Genomic DNA, 23574 nt, shown 5'->3' on the forward strand with positions numbered 1-23574 from the left:
TACCTTCCCACCAACAATGTGTAAGAGTTCCCCTTTCTCCACATCCTTGCCAGCATTTAGGGAGCTAGTTTTCTTACCTTTAATATAAGGGCTTGGACTGAATGAAACTGTTCAGCTCTAATATTTTCTCTTTGTATTGTGATAAATAAAGTTGTTCAGGAAGCCCTTCCTCTGCAATAGTTAACTCTTTTGAATCAACTCGGTTGGAACAAGTTGCCTTGTAGATAATGCAGAGGGAAAGCTGCCCTGCCCCTTTGGCTGGGTATCAGCAGTGGCTATTCTTCAGCTGTCCTTCCTCCTTCACATCCAGATGTCCTTGGCCTCCAAGGTTCTGTCTAGGTATTCTTTGTGCCCCAGCAGTCACCTCCATGCAAATGGCTCACCCAGTCCCATGAATTAAGCCCCTGCTCTGTGTTTTTATCTGAATGCTGATCATAGCTGCCATTAGTCAGTACTTACCATCCACTGGACACTCTGCACGTGTTACCTCATTTATCCTCCCAATAACTCAGTGACATGGCTACTTTTACTGTAGGGGATAATTTGAAGAATAGGAAATTGAAACTTAGAAAGATGAAATAACTTGAGCAAGGCCACAGCCAGAGACAGTGGTTTGACAGGTATTTGGATCTGGGCTGGACTGGCTCTGGAGCCATCCTGTGGGACTGAAAGCTGTGCTTGTCATCACCACACTATGCTGATTTGTTAAGGCTGCACTGTCCACAAGGATAGCCACATCATGTGCTGACTGGGGACTTGAAATGTAGTTAATCCAAATCAAGATATGCTGCAAGTATAAAAATGCACCAGATTCAGAAGACTTCGTACAAAATAAGGAAATGTTAAATATCTCATTAATAATTTTTTGTATTGATTATATGTTGAATTGGTTCTATGTTCAATCTTAAAATATATGCATTAAAATTAATTTCATGTTTCTTTTTACTTTTTTTTTTTTTTTTGAGATGGAGTCTCGCACTATCGCCCAGGCTAGAATGCATGGTGCGATCTCGGCTAACTGCAAACTCCACCTCCTGGGTTCAAGCAATTCACCTGCCTTAGCCTCTCGAGTAGCTGGGATTACAGGCACCCGCCACTGCGCCCGGCTAATTTTTATATTTTTAATAGAGACGGGGTTTCACCATGTTGGCCAGGCCGGTCTCGAATTACTGACCTTGTAATTCACCTGCCTCAGCCTCCCAAAGTGCTAGGATTACAGGTGTGAGCCACTGTGCATGGCCTTTTTTAAAATTTTTTTAATGTGGCTACTATAAAATTTGCAGTGACATAATGTGGCATGCATATTTTATTGGGTACCACTGCTTTAAGGAATAGAAGTCTTTGGTTCCTTTGTCAATCTTTTTTGCTTTGTAGTGATTAAATCACCTAAAATTATTGATAAATGGTAATTTTAAAATATACTCTTCTGTTTTAGTGATCATTACCATTGTATAGCATTACTGGATTTTTTTTCCCTATTAGTTGCTCTCACCAGAAGATTTAGTGAATGCGTGCAAGATGCTGGAAGCACTGAAATTACCTCTCAGGTAAAGGAACCTCTGCAGGAAGTTTGCCACCTGCAACCATGATTCTGCATGGGGTAGATGGGAAAGCCCAGCCAAGTTTGCCATCCCTAGTGTCAAGCCAGATTATTGCTCTTGAAATTATATTATTTCATGTTTATCAGGGCTGGGCATGTCCTAACAGGGCTAGGAGTCAGACTCTTGTGGATTTGGGGGAATGAGATAAGAATGTGGGTTCTTCCCATGAGATCAGAATAACTAGCCCCTCTTCCCTTAGACATTTTGTGTTAGTCTCTGGAGATGTTCAGCTGTGAATATTAGTTTCCTTATTCTTAGGTTTAAAAAAGTAGCCAGGTGGCTGGGCGTGGTGGCTCACCCCTGTAATCCCAGCACTTTGGGAGGCTGAGGCGGGCAGATCACCTGAGGTCGGGAGTTCGAGACCAACCTGACCAACATGGAGAAACCCCGTCTCTCCTAAAAATACAAAATTAGCCAGGTGTGGTGGCACATGCCTGTAATCCCAGCTACTGGGGAGGCTGAGGCAGGAGAATCGCTTGAACCCAGGAGGCGGAGGTTGCGGTGAGCCAAGATCATGCCATTTGCACTCCACCCTGGGCAGCAAGAGCGAAATTCCTTCCAAAAAAAAAGCCAGTAATTTTATTTAGCATGTAGATTTTAGTTCATAATTTTATTATCTGTGTATTCATGAGCTGTTTATGCCATTGTTGCTTGGGTTTGATATGTTTTAAATGTTGTTTTGTTTAATATTGCCCTCATATCTGGGCATAAAAGAGGGTATAAAAGATGTCCTCCTTTTCAGCAGTTGAATATCCTAGATAATTCCTGGCTTTGTTCTCGCACCTGTGGTTTTCAGGCTCCGTGTGTTTGACAGTGGCGTCATGGTAATTGAGCTTCAGTCTCACAAGGAAGAGGAAATGGTGGCCTCGGCCCTGGAGACAGTATGTGAAGCCGATTTTCTCCAGTCTTTAGAGCTTGCTATGAAGACCTGAAGGCTTAGCAACTCAAAAAACAGGATTTCCTTTTGAATTTAACTTTACTGAAAAAGTAACATTCACACACCCAAATAAAAACGGTTTATCACTAACAATGAATCAATATTAACCAAAGTCATACATTAAGAGCTTTTTGAAACTTCTTGACACTCTTAACATCTTACATGTAAGGAGAATTAGAATTAGTGAGGTGCTTTCTTTTCTATTAAAGCTCAGTATTGAGAACAGGTTTTTAACTTTATCAGATGTTACAACACAATTAAACTTTTTCTTCCAGTAACACCTACATAAGCAGCTTGATAAAACGCCACAAGTTTTATGAAAATAATTGCTTCAAAAAATATAAAAAACAACTGTAGTTTAGATGGATTTTACTGGCCAAACTGCCAATATTACTCATTAGGATGCTTGAAATAGTACTGTCTTCATAGCTTCTATGGTGAGCCTGTATAATTTGAATAACTTATATTTATTATCCTTCTCATTTTCAACTAGATGAAAACCCCAAGACTACAGATATTTCTACCACATATTTTAAACTAAACCCATATGTAAAGTCCCTTCGCTGGAGCGTTAATATGTACTCAGAATTTGTTACATATTCCTTTTCAGAATATCAAATAGCTCTTTTTAGGCTTTAGTACAGTGACTGTTACATATAGAGAGCTTGATCTTGATATTTGAGCCTCTACTATGTCTCTTCTGGGTACTTCAACTTTTGTAGGATTAAGCATTAGTTAAGATTTAGTTATAGTGTGAATGTTCTTTGGATTTTAATAGGACATTCAGTAAATTATTTCTTGCATATACTGGTATACATTCTGCCTACCATTAGAACCCAGAGTGTGTTTAAATTAGTGTTCTAAATTAATTACATTTTTTTTCTGCTGTGTGTTTCTATTAGGTTTCAGAAAGGGGATCCCTAACATCGGAAGAGTTTGCTAAGCTTGTGGGAATGTCTGTCCTCCTAGCCAAAGAAAGGTAAGTAAGGTTCTTACCTTTCATTACAATGTATGTTTGTGTGTCTGCATGGACAGATAATTGTGTGGGGGTTTTTTTGTTTTTTTTTTTTTAGGTTGCTGCTTGCAGAGAAGATGGGCCATCTTTGCCGTGATGACTCAGTGGAAGGCCTGCGTTTTTACCCAAATTTATTTATGACACAGAGCTAAGGGTTTTGTATTTAAAATCCTTTTTGTCCATATGCTTGCGTCATGTAGAGGTTGTATGACATTGAGCTAAGAGATAAACCCCGATCAATTGAGAATTTATTAGAACTTCACAGTGCAATGTAAATCTCTTTTAATTTCTCACTAAATATGGTCCAGGAAATTTATTTAGTATACGCATAGGAAAATTCAGAAAAGTGAATGCCAATATGAATTTAAAATCATGCTATAGTGCAGAACCCTCAGAGTTTAACTTGGAATATAGTGGATTTTAACTTGATCCTCAAATCTAATCATTTTATAAACAAGGGAATTTAGTTTTGCAGAGAATAAAAAGAGAAGTTGCATGTTCAGACAGGTTAGATTATTATTTTGGTGTAACTGAAATTCACTGATTGCACATGACAATGTTGGGACAAAATATACTGCAGCATGCTATATGAGGCTCCTCCCCAGGGCTTTTAGAAGCAGTCATAGACATGTCTTCAACATACCAAATAAAATACCTTTAAAAATGAAATAATTTTATTTGACACATATATTTATATATATTCTATCTAGTTTCTCTTTGTTTTTTTAAGTGATGATTTCATGACTGGCATTTAAAGAATGCAACTGTGTCATTTTGTTTCCAAATGCTGTGGATTTTGAAACTGAACTAGAGAGCTGTATAGACATGCCCAGAGTTATGATTACAAATTTAGGAGGTAGACGGCTCAGGAATTCCCTGGGATTGTTGTGCTGGTGGAATGGCAGAGGGAACTTCACAGGAACCTCAGTGTTCTTTTACCTCAAAGCCACAGACAGGAAATAGAAAGTGGAAAAGTAATGTCTCCTTTTCTTTTCCATAAGGAGTTTCAACACTGAACTTTAAAAAGTCTGTCATATTCCAGCAATATTTTTTCTTTGTCCTTTATGTTATAAGTTGTGTGGAAAAACTACTTCGGTAAGAAATGTTACTGAGATAACAACAACTGGCTAATACTGCATGTAGATTGCTTAGGTTTTAAAGTGACTGCCTGACTTCACATGTTATTGCTACAGCCTCCAGTATGTTCGCATTATCTCAAACTCAGGGACCCCACAGGACAGGAGACACCCTTTCTGAAACTGAGTTGGAAGTGAAAGGGTGGTGATGGTTTTGGCTAAGCCTGCGGGAGGGAAAGTATTGTATTGGGAGCACCCTTGGGACCAGGAAGAGGGATGCCCAGGTTCACACTCTGGGACCCCTAAGACATTGTCAGTGGGTAAGGTGGAGGGCCACTGCCAGAGGCTGCTGCAGTGCCCTCTGGGAAGTGCCAGGGACCCTCAGCTGCAGACCCAGGGGATCCCAATCCCTTATCTCTGCCTGAAAAGTGGCTATTGCTGCTTCGTATCCTCCAGTGTCACAGGAATGCTGTGCCTGAGACATCCCACTTTAGTTTTTGTTTTCCAAACCTGTCACTGACTCTTCACTGTGGTGACAGATCCTCTGGTTCCCCCATTGCTCAGCCTCAGGTTTATTTTGAGGGTAACTCAGTGTCTGACTGCCCAAGTCTTTTAGGGGTTAGTTGGACCATTGTGTAAGCTTGTTTGTATGTCTCACCTCTTTCTGGTTGGTACTTACTGTCTCACACTGCTCTGGCAAACTTGTACACACACACACACACTCTCTCTCTCTCTCACCTGGCTAAGGCTTTTAAAATTATAAAGATAAATAATCTGTTTCACCAGCTGGAGTGAGTTGCAAGGAAGATTGCTGGAGCTACTCAATCTAGCGCTAATGGTTTGGATTCATTACTGCAAACCTACATAATTTAACATATTTGTTTACTTTAGTGTGACAACTGATGAAAAAAAAATGGAGCAATCTGAATTGTATAAAATAACTTAAGAAGGAAGAAAAGTGATATATAAATATATTTTGCAAATGTCACATTAATTTAAAAATGAGTATGATTGATTTTATTTTTAAAGTGGGCATTCTTCACTGTTTCGAGACCTTTGTATGTATTTGTGTATTTTTATCTTTTTTTTTCAGGCCATTATTATAAGGTGTTATTTTGGCCCTCTAATGTAGAAGTTATGTTTAAATACAACCAATCAGGCCCTAAGTGCAAAAAAGTTCTGTCTTGGTGCTTATCACTGGTATAATTATTATTTTTTTGTTTTCCTAACTTTGCTCTTAGGAGCATGAGCCTCTTTGTAGCTTTATGGTAATGCAATATTTCTGGTCATTTACTGTCAAAAAAATTTTTTACATTGTGTTAGTGAAGACTGTGTTTTCAGGGTTAAATGATTGGTATCAATGTATATAGAGTAAAATTATTGCAAAATTCAAAAATGATTTTTCTTGGCATTCTTTTTAAATACTCTGAAACATATATGCAAATGAGAAACCTTTAATCATACTAAAGCCAGTTATGTTAAGAATTTTTCCTTTGGATTTTATAATTAAGAGTTGCTTATAAATACTTATGACATTGAGCTCTTACTGTTTTAGTTGTCTTAAAAGAATGGGACATGTCATGAACTGGTTTCTTTTTTTAAAAAATTCTTGATGTGAATTCCACTGTTGCCTGACCATGTATATTCAGATGAATGTACTCTTTCTTGTTCCTTGTTACCAGATTAATCTGAGAGAATGTGGATTCATCCTGTCATCTTTCTCATACTCAAATACTTAAAATGGTTCTTTTGCCCAAAAGTCTCAGAGTCTTCATTTTGGTACAGTGGAGTCACAACTTGTAAGGTGGTTAGGTTTTAAAGACCGTGCCTAAGGACAAAATTGAGCGTGCTCAGAATGGTCCTTGAAAATCTCCTAAATTACCAATAAATTTCTCTTTGTAGTCTTAAAGTTTAAATCCCTGTGGAGTGATATGTAGGTATGAATATATTATGCTTATATTAAGTACAAAAATACAAACTGCATATCAAGAGATTCTTATAGCATTAATAATTTCCATGCATGTGTCTTTTTCCAGTAGGTATGGTTGAATTTATGTAAATTTATTGCTAATCCCATCCCTTACGATCTAGAGTATAAGCTGCACAAGGGCAGAAGTTTTTATCTGGTTTGTTCATGGATGTATTCCAAGAGCTGAGAACAGGGCCTGGACACAATAAGCATTCAATAAATATTTACTGAATGAATGAACTCCTACCTATATTCCTATTTATAATTTGGCTCCACTTTATCCTACTTTAGCTCCCATTCAATTCAATGAAAAAAACATTTTTTTGAACACATAGCAATTTTGTGTGAGCAGTTTTGTTGGGCACTGGTAGTGGGAGGGGATACAAAGATGAATAAGATACAGCTGTGTCCTTAAGAAAAGGGAAACCTAGTTGGGGAAACAGACATGTAAGCAACTTTCACTGAAGATGGAATGAAGTAAGTGCCATGGAAGGGGCATATGTACCATGCTGGGGAAGACAGAAAAAGGAGCCCTTAGTCCTGGTGGAGGGCTTTGGAAGGGAAAGGAAGAACCTGGTAAACTAGGCTCACAAAGACCAAGAGATTGTCAGTAAGTGGAAGGTGTTGGGAAAAGGGAACAGCAGAGGTGTGCCCCTTCCTGCTCCTGGATATTTCCCTTGTCTGTCCAAACCTTTCTTTACTTCTTCCCACTCACCTCCCCTCTCCCACGCCCACCCCCACCAATCTAAATTATACTTTGCTCGATCCTGCCTGCATCAGAAATGTTTCCAATACACAGCTCTATTATTTCTAAACTCTACAAGAGTTACTGTCTTTTCCATATGCTTAACTATATTTTGTCTTGTTCTCTTAAATGTTGTCTTGATACCATAAGAAAATAGAGAAACTGGGTTTAAGTTCAAAGACTGTCATGTAACATTTCTTTTGAATTCTCACTGACCTAGGTCAGTGACTACATGGTAGATTCCTAGTAAAGTATTAACTGAATTGAGTGATTTTTGAATTATAGTACTGAGTCATGCACGAGTTGCCTAGCAAACCAACTCTGTCTTTTACCCTCTTCCCAAGAGGTTTCTCAACCAGACTTGTCAAGGCTTAGCCTGTCTGAGTGAGATCTGCTCTGTCTTACTCAAATATGGCATGGGCCATGTCCATGATGTGGAAAGCACTCCAGAGTAGTTGTTATACACATGTAAGTTCTTGTTATTACAGTGTGGAAATTGGGCCATTCGTCTTCTTCCTTGTGTCCTGATACGAAATCATGAGTCAGTTATAGCTTTCATCTCAGAGCATTACCCAGAGAAATAAAAGCTCTCTCCATTTGTATAAAAGGAGTTATTGAGATAATGTATAAATTTTATACAATTTGCACAAGATTACTAGATCAGTCACTGACCCAGAAAGAAAACTGAAGGTATTTTGAGAGCCAGAACAGTTATAGTTCAATACTGACCATACCACTGTTTGTTTGAAAGCATTTTTTCCTTTCATTTTTATATTGTCTTCTTTTAGAAAACGTTAAACTATATCTTTTTTTTTTTTTTTTTAGTAGAGACGGGGTTTCACCATGTTAGCCAGGATGGTCTCGATCTCCTGACCTCGTGATCCGCCCGCCTCAGCCTCCCAAAGTGCTGGGATTACAGGCGTGAGCCACCGCGCCCGGCCTGAAAACGTTAAACTATATCTTAACTGTCCAATAAAGACAGCAGTACAGTTTGGCAAGAATTCTAATGGAGACAAAATTGACCAATCAGTTCAATAAAGCTGTTATTTAAAAAATGACCAAGCATATTGATAGAGCCACTTGTACCTGGATTTCCTCCCTTGAAGAGTAGCTTTTTGGGGAAAAAGTATGTGCCTGAAAGATTAATGCAGAGAAAGCTGCCTCCGATATGTTTCACTTAATCACTATAATATTTCACAATAACTATTATATGCTTTCTACAGTGAAGGGAAGGAGGGATTAAGAAATCTACCCAGATTTGCAGTGTCAGGGCTGGAATTTAATCTAGGCTTATCTAAAAGTGTATCTTTTTACTTGTATGCAGTGTAAGGAGGAGGTCCAACTTCATTCTTTTGCATGTGGCTATTTGGTTATGCCAGCACCATTAGTTGACCATTAAATGGTCTTGGCACACTTGTCAAAAAACAATTGACCATATGCTTGCGTATGGGGTTTTTTGTTTTAAAAAGTAATTTTTAAAAACTCAATTGACCATAGATATGAGTTTCTGAACTTGCAATTCTAGCTATTTATCTATCTTTTTGCTAATATCACACTGTCTTGATTACTACTGCTTTGTAGTAAGTTATTTTTTTTTTTGAGACCGACTCTCACTCTGTCACCCAGGCTGGAATGCAGTGGCACATTCTCGGCTCACTGCAACCTCCGCCTCCCGGGTTCAAGCAATTCTCCTGCCTCAGCCTCCTGAGTAGCTGGGACTACAGGTGTGTGCCACCATCCCCAGCTAATTTTTTTTTTTTTTTTTTTTTTTTTTAGTAGAGATGGGGTTTCGCTGTTGGTCAGGCTGGTCTCAAACTCCTGACCTCAAGTGATCCGTCTGCCTTGGCTTCCCAAAGTGCTGGTATTACAGGCATGAACCAGCCTGTAGTAAGTTCTGAAATTGGAAAGTGTGAGTCCTCCAAATACGCTCTTCATTTTCAAGATTGTTTTATCCTGTTCTGGGTTCCTTATACCCCCATATAATTTTTTTTTTTTTTTCAGACAGGGTCTGGTTCTATTGCCCAGGCTGGAGCGCAGTGGCACAATCTCGGCTCACTGCAACCTCTGCCTTCTGGGCTCAAGCAGTCCTCCCACCTCAGCCTCCTGATGGCTGGAACTACAGGTGCACACCACCACACCAGATAATTTTTGTACTTTTGTAACTCCAATGCCTGCTCTTTCCACTGAGCTTTTGCTTTTAAAACTGAAATGCCAGGGACTGGGTGGTATGTATTTGAAAAAGAATCCTAGCATAAATTGGTGAATGGAAATTAGACTAGATAATTCTACTGGCAGTGAAATTGGATGATCACCTTAAAGTCTTCTTTGAAACTTTGGATGGATTTAATTAGTATTGCTAGAAGTAACTATTTGACAAGATTGGTTGGTCTCACTCTGTCACGTAGGCTGGAGTACGGTGGCGTGATCACTGTTCTCTGTAGCCCCAACCTCTCGGGCTCAAGTAATTCTCCCACCTCAGCCTCCAGAGTAGCTGGGACAACAGGTACATGCCACCACACCTGGCTAATTTTTTATTTATTTTATTTTTTGAGATGGGGTCTCACCCAGCCTGTGCAGTGGCATCATCTTGGCTCACTGAAGCCTCCACCTGGGTTCAAGTGATCCTCCTGCCTCAGCCTCCCCAGTAGCTGGGACCACAGGCACGTGCCATCACAGCCGGCTAGTACATTCTATTTTTGGTAGAGACAGGGTTTTGCCATGATGTCCAGGCTGGTCTTGAACTCTTGAGCTCAAGCGATCCACCCGCCTTGGCCTCCCAAATAATTTCTTATTTATTGTGGTGATGGAGTCTTGCTGTTTTGCCCAGGCTGGTCTAAAAGTACTGGGCTCACGCAAACCTCCTGCCTTGGTTTCCCAAATTGTTGCGATTACAGCCATGAGCCACTGCACCTGGCTGACAATATAAGTTCTTAGAAAATTTTATACCTCTGGTAACATATAAGTAAATACTTGTGCTACCTTTTTAAAAATGAAGTGATAGAGTCAAAGACCTGCAAGTCACATACTTTAAAATATTTTTTAAAATGAGATACAGTTTACAAACTGTAATGCACAGATCTTCAGTCAGACAAGTTTTAACAAATGCTTAGTAAATCCATGTAACTCACACTCCAAACAGTAGAACATATCTGTTGCCCCCTAAAAGTTTCCTGGTGCCTCTTTCCTGTCATCGCTCTCCAAAGGCCACCACTGTGCTTTGATTTCCATTACCAGATATTAGTTTTGCTGTCAAATGGTATATTCTGCATACCGGATATTAGTTTTGCTGTCAAATGGTATATTCTGCATTAAAGAAAAGCAAGTGGTAAACCATACTGCATAGTTACTCAATTTAACAAGCACAGCTGTTAAGGTGGAATCTATCCTCTCATATTTTCCCAAAAACTTAAAACTCTTTTTTAAATTTTAGTTTTAGATTTGGGGGTGCATATGCAGGTTTGTTACAAGGGTAATTGCATGTTGTTGCTGATGTTTGGGCTTCTATTGATCCTGTCACCTAGATAATGAACATAGTACTGAGAGGTGACAGCGTGCTGGCAGCCCTCACAGCCCTCACTCGCTCTCGGCACCTGCTCTGCCTGGGCTCCCACTTTGGCGGCACTTAAGGAGCTCTTCAGCCCGCTGCTGCACTGTGGGAGCCCCTTCCTGGGCTGGCCGAGGCTGGAGCTGGCTCCCTCAGCTTGCGGGGAGGTGTGGAGGGAGAGGCGCTGGCGGGAACCGGGGCTGCGCGCGGTGCTTGCGGGCCAGCACGAGTTCCGGGTGGGTGTGGGCTCAGCGGGCCCGCACTCGGAGCGGCTGGCTGGCCCTGCCAGCCCCAGGCAATGAGGGGCTTAGCACCTGGGCCAGCAGCTGCAGAAGGTGTGCTGGGTCCCCCAGCAGTGCCAGCCCACCGGCGCTGCGCTCGATTTCTCGCAGGGCCTTAGCTGCCTCCCCGAGCAGGGCAGGGCTCGGGACCTGCAGCCCGCCATGCCTGAGCCTCCCCCACCCTCCATGGGCTCCTCTGAGGCCCGAGCTCCCTGACGAGCACCACCCCCTGCTCCACAGTGCCCAGTCCCATTGACCACCCAAGGGCTGAGGAGTGCGGGCACAGGGCGTGGGACTGGCAGGCAGCTCCACCTGCAGCCCCGGTGCGGGATCCACTGGGTGAAGCCAGCTAGGCTCCTCACTGGTGGGGACTTGGAGAACCTTTATGGCTAGCTAAGGGATTGTAAATACACCAGTCGGCACTCTATCTGGCTCAAGGTTTGTAAACACACCAATCAGCACCCTGTGTCTAGCTCAGGGTTTGTGAATGCACCAATGGACACTGTATCTAGCTACTCTTGTGGGGACTTGGAGAACCTTTGTGTGGACACTCTGTATCTAGCTAATGTAGTGGGGACGTGGAGAACCTTTGTGTCTAGCTCAGGGATTGTAAATGCACCAATCAGCCCCCTGTCAAAACAGACCACTCCGCTCTCTGTAAAATGAACCAATCAGCAGGATGTGGGTGGGGCCAGATAAGAGAATAAAAGCAGGCTGCACGCGCCAGCAGTGGCAACTCGCTGGGGTTCCCTTGCAGAGCGTGGTAGCTTTGTTCCTTGGCTCTTTGCAATAAATCTTGCTGCTACTCACTCTTTGGGTCCACACTGCCTTTATGAGCTGTAACACTCACTGCGAAGGTCTGCAGCTTCACTTCTGAAGCCAGCGAGACTACGGACACACCGGGAGGAACGAACAACTCCAGACGCGCCGCCTTAAAAGCTGTAACACTCATGGCGAAGGTCCGCAGCTTCACTCCTGAACCAGCGAGACCACGAACCCACCAGAAGGAAGAAACTCTGAACACATCCGAACATCAGAAGGAACAAACTCCGGACAGGCCGCCTTTAAGAACTGTAACACTCACCGCGAGGGTCCGCAGCTTTATTCTTGAAGTCAGAAAGACCAAGAACCCACCAATTCCGGACACAGTACCCAATAGGATGTTTTTCAGCCCTTGCCCCTTTCTCTCCCTCCCTTGACTTGGAGTCTCCAGTGTCTGTTGTTGCCATCTTTATGTCCATGAGTACCCGTTGTTTAAGCTCCCACTTATAAGTGAGAACATTCGGTGTTTGGTTTTCTGTTCCTATGTTAATTCACTTAGGATAATGTCCTCCAACTGCATCCATGTTGCTACAAAGGACGTGATTTTGTTCTTTTTTTATGGCTGTTTAGTATTTCGTGGTGTGTATGTACCACATTTTCTTTACCCAGTCTACTGTTGATGGGCACCTAGGTTGATTCCATGTCTTTGCTATTGTAAATAGTACTGTGATAAACATAGTGCAGGTGTCTTTTTGGCAGAATGATTTATTTTCCTTTGGGCATACACCCAGTAATGGGATTGCTGGGTCGAATGATCTGTTTTTAGTTGAGAAATCTCCAAACTGCTTTCCACAGTGGCTGAACTAATTCACATTCCTATAAAAAGAACTTTAACACTTGCAGAGTAGAGTTTTTAAAATGTTTAGTTATTTTTAATAACCAATTCTGACCCCAGGGAAAGAAAATGGAGATGCACTTTACCTGAACTATGTTCTTTTGAAACTCTTCAGTGACATTTGGGAAAGCAAGTTTACAGCCCACATGCTGTGCCACTTCAAGGACTTATTTTTTTGGTCTCCCTGAAGAAAATGACACTAGAGTAGAAGTGATTGAATGTGAAGTGTCAGGAGATTGCTCGCTCGTCCTTCGTTAAACCCCTGGTCCGGCTGTGTGCTGTGGACGCGGGTGTGTGTTGAGGGGACCTGCGTCTGCCGGGGCCGCACCCCCTCCCGCAGGACCTTGGCCTGCGCGCGTTTCCTGCCTGTTTCCTGTCCAGCAGCTGGCGAGCGGGGGACGGGCAGGAAAGGATGCGCTGCCCAGAAGGGGCGGGAACCGACCACGCCCGGTCCCGTGTGCCCCCCGCCCTCCCGGTGCCCGCCCTCCTCACGCCGTCGGGGGCGGGCCCGGGCGGGGCTGTGGGAGCCGAACGCCGCGGGGTCAGGGCGTGCAGTCTGGGACGCGGGATGCTTGGCGCTCTACCTCGCCGCCCCTGAGGCTTCCCGTCCGCCTCGCCACGCGCCCGGACGGCCTGGGGTCGCTGCCCGTCAGTCTCGAAAGGTAAGAAGCGCCCTCCGCATCCTGGTGTTCGCGCCCGTGCCGCGAGACTCTTGGAGGCTCCTCTGGGGTCGGGAAATGCCTCCGGACTCTGCCACCTCACCGCAGCCTGAAGGCGCAGGTGGACGGTGGCGGCCCCTCCCCACACCCGCCTCGGCCCCAGGGGACGCTTTTAAGGGGTATTGGTCTCCACACTTCGGAGTCCCGAATTTAAGTGAACCTGGCTCTGCCCTGGCTCAGATGTTGCCGAGTGACTGAGACTGGCCACAGAACCTTGAAAAATCTCGTCTTGAGCTACTGTTTCTTTCCAAAAAGAAATCCTTTCTGATATACAAAAAGTATGAAATACAAGGATTAAATTAAATTAAAGACGGTCCTCATTAAGGAGGGCTTTAAGCTGACGACGCGAGGGGTAGACTTCCAGGCGTGAACTGGGCTTGCGGGCATTTGGGAAGCTGAGTAGATGGGGCGAGCCAGGGCGTCCCAGGAACGCTGCACCCAACCTGTGGGACCAGGGCAGAGCAAACTCGAATGAACAGATAAATGAAGCCTGTTTACACGAGCTGCTTTAGAACTAGAGATTTCCTCCCAATAAATATTATTCGTATATATACACACAAGCATGTGCATGTTGGTCAGAAGGGACAAAATAACTGCTTCGTTTTCCATTTTATTCTTTCACGAATCATTGGTCCCATGGACATTAGTGTAATTCATTTACTTTTTCTGCAGCTATGAAGGGAGATTTAGAAGCGTTTGTCCTAGCTGGTTTCAGCAAAAACATGGGGTCTCAGGTTGGGTGATGCTGTTAGCCGTTGAGAATATTCACAACTTTTCCCCACCTTCTCAGCTGATGCATTTAGAATTTGTCTCTAAAGTTTACATGCAAGAATGCTAGGTAGAAGTATTTTCAAATGTGTATAAAATATATCTAAGTTCTTAATTTCTTAGAACAATTCTCAATGCAAACATTGTAAGAAGTCAGTCGAGGTATTGGGAACAACATGTTGAAAGAAAATAAGCAAGGTAGAAAGAAATTAAAGAGACATATTATGACTAATGTTATGATCATATTCCATATTATGATTGACAAGTAGGCTGGTCTGTTTTATAAGTCTTTTTCCATTCAGCTCTAAATATAGATTGTCTCACCATTCTATGTTTTACCGATCATTTTCATAAGAAAGAAAATGTGTTATAATCAGTAAATCAGTAATGATTTGGGGCTCCAAAAATAAAAATGTTATTGTGGTGGAAGCAAACAAATCTGAGAGAAGCCAGTTCAACTTTTGGGAGCTTGCTTCTTCTTAGTTTGGTTACCAGGTCTCAGTGACTTAAAAGAAGCATTGTAATTGTCTTAAGTGCTCACACTTGCCCAAGTGATGTGATGTGTTCTGCAAGGATCTTACTGGCTGACTTTGGCCAGGTTTCCCAGTCCATGTTCTCGGAAAGAATTGGGTCAAGTCTGTGGCTAATTCCACCCAAAACAATTTTCTTCTTCTTTCCTTTCTTTTCTTTTTTTTTGGGTGGGGGTGGCGGGGAAGAGGAAGGAGCCCTAATCATCTGCATAGTTACACTTCAAATCTCTGTTTCCCTTTCAGGAAGTACAGTATTTCCTTTGTTCAGCAGCTCTTGCTGAAAGAAAGCTAATAAGACACACCAGTTTCCCTTCCATTGAATTCTGGCTTATTTCAATCAGTCTTCTTAATTCCACTAATTTGTGCTCTTATCTGAAAAGATGTAACATGTATTTGGAATATAATATACTTGCTTATTAAAATGATTAACTGTGGGCTGGGTGTGGTGGCTCACGCCTGTAATCCCAGCACTTTGGGAGGCCACGGTGGGCAGATCACGAGGCCAGACATCTGAGACCAGCCTGGCCAACGTGTTGAAACACCGTTTCTACTAAAAATACAAAAATTAGCCAAGCGTGGTGGTGCACACCTATAATCCCCGCTACTCAGAAGCCTGAGGTGGGACAATCACTTGAACCTGGGAGGTGGAGGTTGCAGTGAGCCAAGATCATGCCACTGCACTCCAGGCTGGGTGACAGAGCAAGACTCTGTCTAAAAAAAAAAAAAAAAAAAAAAAAAATGTGAATAATGGGGGGGACCATAAACATTAAGAAAGTATATATTTGGTTATATTTAATATTAATACATAGTTTGCTAGACTCTAGTATGAAAGAACTGTCTTAAATGCCCAGTATCTTATTCTATAGTTGAATAGTCTATATAAAAATAAGTGCCTTTTCCAGCTGGGTGCGGTGGCTTACGCCTGTAATCCCAGCACTTTGGGAGGCTGAGATGGGCAGATCACGAGGTCAGGAGATCGAGATCCTGCCTAACACGATGAAACCCCGTTTCTACTAAAAATACCAAAAATTAGCTGGGCATGGTGGTGGGCGCCTGTAGTCCCAGCTACTCGGGAGGCTGAGGCAGGAGAATGGCGTGAACCCGGGAACCGGAGCTTGCAGTGAGCCGAGATCTCGCCACTGTACTCCAGCCTAGGCGACAGAGTGAGACTCCATCTCTAAATAAATAAATAAAATAAAATAAGTGCTTTTTCCAACAAATAACTGAACCACAGGCCAGCAAGGTCTTTCCTGCCCTCTTAGGTAGACTGGGAAGATTGCTGTGTGAACCACCGATCTCGTGATGCATACCAGCAGCAACAAGTATTGCAGGACTGATGAAGATGATTGTTTTTTGTCTGTTTTCTCCTTAGGCTGCCCTAAACAAGGGAAGTCAGGGCCACATGGAGTTCACATTTAATTGTAGTATTCTGGGGTATCTTTTTTTTAAAAAAGCTTTGATCACTTGGATGTAGCTCCTAGGAATTGATAAATGAAGCAATCTTGGTAACACACCAACTGTGCAAGGAAATGTTAGCCCATTTGTGGATGCCAGGCAGGGAGCATTTGGGTATACACAGCACAATGCTAAATTAAAGTTTAGCAGAAATTTAGTAAATTGATCAGTGTGAAATGCCAAGCAGATAAATAATGTGAAAATGTATCCAAATTGGCTATTAACTTTGATAAAATTAAGCAAATAACAATAAACTCTCCACGTCAGGATGTGCTGTAAAGAGAAGAGACTTTGGTGTTGTGCAAAGATAATCTTAGTGGGTGTTAGGCATACCTGCATATTCTTGACCTGTGAGTTATAATGGAATGAAAAGGGCTTGTATAATTATAAGTCATTGCCCCAGGGAAAATTAGTGTCCTCTCTAGTTTCCTTTCAATATCACTTAGAAAGTTTGAGTTTTAGAATGGTTTTGTCATTTAATGATTACTATTTTATCAATCACATTGAACGGAGCCATCATTTTTTGAGGTTCTAATTTCAGGTGTTTTTGGGGAAAAAAAATCACAATCTGGACGTGAGAAAGGACATGAGGAGACTAAAGACCTGGGATTTTGTCAATCAGAATGAAACCAATGTTGAAAGACTTTTCAAATCTATTGTTGGTGGTACTCTGTGACTATGGTGAGTATTGTGAGTATACTTAACGCTATTGGTAGCAATAAGACATAAATATGACATTATAAATGCATTGATGTTGATGACTCTTCATGAAGGAGGCAGGGTGGGGTATATAGTGCAGTGCTTTCTCAACTGTGACCCTTGCAACCCTGGGTTCTCTTATGCTTCAGTGATTCTGCATGATTGATTCGTATTTCATTTTATATTTTTAACTCTTAAAAAAATAAAAAAACCAACTCTCTCAAATTTTAACAAATTGGAGGCAAGCATGTTACCTTGAGTTCTCTTTGATTCCCCAGTAATTCAGTGTGATAAATCACTTCATACACATATGCAATGATGTTGTGTATATTAGGGTTCTACATAAGATTTCACTTGACAGAGTTTTGGTGCTAACATACATTTGGACCCAATCTGAATTTCAATCCTTGAAAGTTGCGTGCTCTTAGAAAAGTTTCTTAATCTCTTTCAATCTCAGCAATAATATTGACTTGACAGGGTTGTTATGATAATATCAAGAATGCAAAACACCCTGAATGAGCACATAGTAGGTGCTTAAAGTCTGTTCTCGTCATTCGTTTCAACTAAAAATTGAGTTCATTTCTCAGAGAGCTTTATACAACTACTGAACAATAGAGTCAACAATATGATATAATCTTCACTACTTTTGTTGATTTCCAAATATTTCATAGACATCTAAGCAGTTGATTGCATGGCAGTGGAAGTTGTTTTTGAGTTTGGTAAAGAAATTGTGATCCAAGATATAGAGGACACTGGCTTGTGTAATGTGAATGGCATAGCTGGTTAAATGGACCAGAGCCTGTGCTGTTCATTTCATTCAGTAGACCTCCTTTCTCAGTCTTTTCTTTTCTAAGAAGTTTATTTATACAAGAAGACACCTGATTTAAGGAAAGCCAATGTGGGATTCATTTATTTTAAAGTAATTTGGCCGGGCGCGGTGGCTCATGCCTGTAATCCCAGCACTTTGGGAGGCCGAGGTGGGCGGATCACCAGGTCAGGAGACCAAGACCACCCTGGCTAACATAGTGAAACCCCATCTCTACTAAAAATACAAAAAAATTAGCCGGATGTGGTGGCAGGTGCCTGTAGTCCCAGCTACCCGGAAGGCTAAGGCAGGGAATGGCGTGAACCCGGGAGGCAGAGCTTGCAGTGAGCCGAGATCGCACCACTGCACTCTAGCCTGTGTGACAGAGCGAGACTCTGTCTCAAAAAAAAAAAAAAAGTAATTTATCCCTTCTTAAAAACCGATTACTCTGGCTGGATGCAGTGGCTCACGCCTGTAATCCCAGCACTTTGGGAAGCCGAGGCGGGCAGATCACGAGGTCAAGAGATTGAGACCATCTTGGCCAACATGGTGAAACCCCGTTTCTACTAAAAATACAAAAATTAGCTGGATGTGGTGGGACGCACCTGTAATCTCAGCTACTTGGGAGGCTGAGGCAGGAGAATCACTTGAACCCGGGAGGCGGAGGTTGTGGTGAGCCGAGATCATGCCACTGCACTCCAGCCTGGGCAACAAGAGCAAAAGTCCGTCTCAAAAACAAACAAACAAAAAAACAAAAACAAAAAAACACAGATTACTCTACATGTAACAGCATTCTACAAAAAAGTATGTGTTCTTGGTTTCATAATGATAAATAAAGCATCGAAATTCTCCATTTAAACAAATTATACAAGGGTGTTTGTTGTTAATAGCAAAATTTCTTACTGGAATATGAAAATGAAAGTTGAATGAGCATAAAAAAGAGCATAGAAGTTGAGTGCACAAGCCACTGATAAAATAAAAAAAGTAGGTATTGTCGTAGATCTGTTTTACCCTGCTTTATCTCTACTTAATACTGATCAAAATATAGCATTACCTGTATATTACAGTAGTCAGGATGTGGTAGAACCAAATTGTAGTTTTTTGTTTGTTTGTTTTTTTGAGATGGAGTCTCGCTGTTGTCGGCCCGGGTTGGAGTGCAATGGTGCAATCTCGGCTTACTGCACCCTCCACTTCCCGGGTTCCAGCAATTCTCCTGCCTCAGCCTCCTGAGTAGCTGAGATTACAGGCGCCCACCACCATGCCCAGCTAATTTTTGTATTTTTAGTAGAGTCAGGGTTTCACCATGTTGGCCAGGCCAGTCTTGAACTCCTGACCTCAGGTGATCCACCCATCTCGGCCTCCCAGAGTGCTGAGATTACAGGTGTGAGCCACCGTGCCTGGCCCAAATTGTAGTTTTCTAACAGGAGCTCTAAAGTAGCAAATTCTCCCTCTAGTACATACCTCCTATCTGCTGCTGCTGGAACTCATCAATTGCATCTTTGTTTTCCATTTCCAATGGGGCATGTGTGTCTTTTTCATTGACTGGCTCCCATCAATCAGAATCTGATCTGCTTCACTGACAATCCCTGTCATACACAATAGACTGCTTTTTTATTTTTTTAAGCCAGTCAAATTTAGTAGTTGGGGGTCATATACCAACTTTGGTGACACTAATGTTAATAAGTTCTGATAACCTGCTACCATCGGACCAGCCTGCAATAGACTTTCATTAGTTAACTAAGTGGTTTATGCCTCTTATTCTTAAATGGACCACAGAACCATCCTGCCCCCTTCAGATCCAAATTAGTATGACTTTGTTCTCAGTCTTAAGCACTTGCTTGGGCTGTGGTAAGTGCTGGGGTCTCTTTACACAGTAGTTCAAGAAAGGTACCAGGTTGGGTCTGATCCAGTACACAAGCTGCACCAGAATCAGCCACCTTCCTCAACTTTGAGTCATCTTCAAACAAAAGGGAATATCCCTCAACTTGTTTTTGCTTAATTGGAGAAAAAAAGAACTTTATCCTATTATGGTTTTCAAACAAGTGATAATCAAGCATTCAAGTCATCCAAGTTTTATGTCTTTTATTTCACCTCATCTCAAATGAGAACTAGGTGAAATGCTGTGCTAATTAAAAACTCCTCTGTGTGCCAAGGTATTCATGTGCTGATTCTAATAATCATTGATTGCATATATATAAGGGTATTTTAAAGACTGCAACCCCAAACAAAAAAACACATGGGCCCCTTTGGACATATATATTCATGAGGCATATATAATAAGAATAATAAATTCATACTTCCACAAGTTGTTTTTCAAACCTAAAGGGAACTTCAATCCCTTACATCTAGAACTGTTTCTTACCCTAGCCACGGGCCAGCTGACTGTTGTATTGGCAAATTCTGCCTCCTTTGATATATATTTGGATAGGATTCAAAATAGAAACAAGGATTCTTGTGTGTCTATTCTTTGCACTTTTCACTTAGGCTGCTCTGCTGGGTCTCTTTTTAAAAGATATGATTGATCCTTACAGAATGATACTTGAGAAGTAGTAGTCATCTGTCCTATTTAGGCAAATAAAAGTTGCTGTAATGTCATTAAATTGCCAAGGACAAGCCTAGTTATTTCAGAAATGTTCACCCTATCCCTTCGGTTATCCATGCAGCATAAAGTGTCAACATTTCTTATCCATCTAAATATGTCTGCCTCATACAAACTGAGGACACTGATTCCTTTATTGGTAAAAATTCCCCAGTGCTTGTCTTGAATATCAGTAAATAATAACTTTGAAATAAATTTAGGGTCTTACATTTAAAATAATCCAGAACAATTTGTATTGTGTCATTTAAATCAAGCTTTCTCTTCACTGTATATCCATTTTCCCCAAATATCTAAACACCAGAATCTTTGATTAACAATATGAGATACTGGGTTTTTAATCCTAAAAATTATTATTCTGGCTGTATAGATTTTCATTGCAGATATATCACATTGTTGAATGTTGTGAATTCAGAGTATTTACCACTAATTATTTTAAACCTAACTATGAAAGATGAAGAAGGAACAGAACCACTTCCATGGAAAGAGCACAATGGCCAGCTTCCAGGATCTGTGCTCAGTATCATTTTACATCATCCCTGGCTCAGTTCTAACTTCTCTTGTCTAAAATGCTGTTTTCTGCTGGGTGCAGTGGCTCATGTCTATAATCTTAGCAGTTTGAGAGTCTGAGGTGGAAGGATTGCTTGAGCCCAAGAGTTTGAAACCAGTCTCTACAAAAAGAAAATTAGCTGGGTGTGGTGGCATGTGCCTGTAGTCCCAGCTATTCGTGAGGGCGAGGTGGGAGATCGCTTGAGCCCAAGATGTTAGGGGTACAGCGAGCAGTGATTGCGCCACTGCACTCTAGCCTCGTTGACAGCATGAGACCCTGTCTCAAAAAAAATATTTAAAAATTCTGTTTTCATCAATGTCACTAATAGTTCTTCTCAAATGCACCTTTTAAAAACCAATTCTGACCACTTCATTTCAGTTCTTGGAGAAGCTGAATATCTTCTCTTGAGAGAGCCAGGCCATGTAGCACTAAGCAACGACACAGTGTATGTGGATTTCCAGTATTTTGATGGTGCTAATGGGACACTGAGGAATGTATCTGTCCTGCTGTTGGAGGCCAACACCAATCAGACTGTAACTACCAAGTACCTCCTGACCAACCAGTCCCAGGGAACACTCAAGTTTGAGTGCTTCTATTTCAAGGAGGCTGGTGACTACTGGTTCACAATGACTCCAGAAGCAACAGGCAACAGCACTCCATTCCCCTGGTGGGAGAAAAGTGCCTTTCTGAAGGTGGAATGGCCTGTCTTTCATGTTGACTTGAATAGGAGTGCCAAGGCAGCAGAAGGCACCTTCCAAGTGGGCCTGTTTACCAGTCAACCACTGTGCCCGTTTCCTGTGGACAAGCCCAACATCGTAGTGGATGTCATCTTCACCAACAGTCTTCCTGAGGCAAGAAGAAATTCAAGACAGCCGCTGGAAATAAGAACCAGCAAAAGGACAGAACTTGCTCAAGGTCAGTGGGTTGAGTTTGGCTGTGCACCCTTGGGGCCAGAAGCCTATGTCACCGTGGTGCTGAAGCTGCTTGGGCGAGACTCAGTCATTACCTCCACAGGACCCATTGACCTGGCCCAGAAATTTGGATACAAACTGGTGATGGTGCCAGAACTCACATGTGAGTCTGGGGTAGAGGTGACGGTGCTGCCTCCACCATGCACCTTCGTCCAAGGAGTGGTCACTGTCTTCAAGGAGGCCCCCAGATACCCTGGGAAGAGGACCATTCACTTGGCTGAAAACAGCCTGCCCCTGGGAGAGAGGAGGACAATTTTTAACTGTACTTTGTTTGACATGGGGAAGAATAAGTACTGCTTTGACTTTGGCATTTCAAGCAGAAGCCATTTTTCTGCAAAGGAGAAGGAGTGCATGCTAATTCAGAGAAATAAAGGTTTGTATTGAGATTTTTTTTAACATTTTAAATCAAATCCTTCATGTAATCAAAATTATTTAGAATTTAGGTGAACTTTAGGTGAATTGTACCATCATTTTTATGGTTCATGCCTTATAATGTACCAATTGGCATTATCACCCTTAGCTGAAAAATTAAGAGTACTGGTAAACCTACTTAACCTCTTTACGTCTCATTTCCCCATCAGTAAAATAGGGGCAATACAAGTACATACTTCAGAGTCGTGGAGATTGAACGAAATCAACATGTAACACTCTCAGGATAGTGCCTGGCATTTAGGAAGTGCTGAATAAACATTATATTAGATTTTTAAAATCCCATTATTAAATCATATGGTAAGTTAATGGCAGAGATTATTGGAATTCAAAGCCAAATCCCAAATTAGCAACTTCTGTCCTCCTCTAGCTGAGCATGTCTCTTCTCTTAAGTCATTCATTATAGGAATGCGGCCTTTTTAGTGAGAAATCAAAGCAAGAGTTCTAAAAATGTATTGGGATTCTGTATTCTTTGTGTAATGCCCCACCTAATCATGAAGAAACAGGGTTATGACAATTCCATTAATTCCCTATGCTGCTCTTTGCATTTCTTTCCCTTTTCTTGGGGGAAAGTCTGGTCTTATTAAGTAGTTTAATTTGGCAGAAATGGTCTCGTTCGTTTTTTATCTTGTTTTGTTTTGTTTTGTTTTGAGACAGAGTCTCGCTCTGTCGCCCAGGCTGGATGGAGTGCAGTGGCGCGATCTCGGCTCACTGCAAGCTCCGCCTCCCGGGTTCATGCCATTCTCCTGCCTCAGCCTTCTGAGTAGCTGGGACTACAGGCGCCCACCACCATGCCCGGCTAATTTTTGTATTTTTAGTAGAGACGGGGTTTCACTGTGTTAGCCAGGATGGTCTCGATCTCCTGACCTTGTGATCCACATGCCTCAGCCTCCCAAAGTGCTGGGATTGCAGGCATGAGCCACTGCGCCCAGCCCGCTTTTTATCTTTATCCCTGGTAAGCCCAGTGTCCCCTGACTACACAAGCCTGACTTTGTAACCCCCAGTGTTCCTTGCTGCAAATTTACCCACTTCCTCTCCTTAAGTCCCTTTCCTTTGGCTTTCTCCTCCGCCACTGGCCACTTCCCTCCTTGCACTTCCTTTTCTATCCAGCTTAGATTCCATGGTTCATCCCTTTAACCACCCTCCTGCCAATATCCTAAACTCCTTAGCCTCGTCCTTTTGATACGCCTGCCAGGACACACCCCAGCTCTGCCTGTATCCAGCCAT

General features: G+C 42.1%; 2 protein-coding genes across 8 annotated transcripts in view; both read left to right on the forward strand.

Moving 5' to 3' along the window:
* Positions 1-6388, forward strand: part of VPS36 (vacuolar protein sorting 36 homolog) — a 38033-nt gene extending 31645 nt beyond the window's left edge. For 3 of the 4 annotated variants that reach the window (XM_034936760.3, XM_034936761.3, XM_003807452.6), the window contains 4 exons: positions 1483-1547; positions 2398-2482; positions 3441-3517; positions 3612-6388. In XM_034936760.3, the coding sequence (XP_034792651.1) occupies positions 1483-1547; positions 2398-2482; positions 3441-3517; positions 3612-3705 (321 nt within the window). In that variant the 3' untranslated portion in view covers positions 3706-6388. The remainder of the gene's footprint in view (positions 1-1482; positions 1548-2397; positions 2483-3440; positions 3518-3611) is intronic. The other variant, XM_034936762.3, reaches the window with a different exon arrangement.
* A 6763-nt stretch (positions 6389-13151) lies between these two features.
* Positions 13152-23574, forward strand: part of THSD1 (thrombospondin type 1 domain containing 1) — a 29318-nt gene continuing 18895 nt past the window's right edge. The window contains exons 1-3 of one of the 4 annotated variants that reach the window (XM_008959565.4): positions 13152-13487; positions 16826-16978; positions 21326-22291. In XM_008959565.4, the coding sequence (XP_008957813.3) occupies positions 16921-16978; positions 21326-22291 (1024 nt within the window). In that variant the 5' untranslated portion in view covers positions 13152-13487; positions 16826-16920. The remainder of the gene's footprint in view (positions 13488-16825; positions 16979-21325; positions 22292-23574) is intronic. The other 3 variants (XM_003807450.4, XM_055096819.2, XM_003807451.4) reach the window with 3 other exon arrangements.

Source organism: Pan paniscus, chromosome 14 (assembly GCF_029289425.2).
Source record: "Pan paniscus chromosome 14, NHGRI_mPanPan1-v2.0_pri, whole genome shotgun sequence".
NCBI lineage: Eukaryota > Metazoa > Chordata > Mammalia > Primates > Hominidae > Pan > Pan paniscus.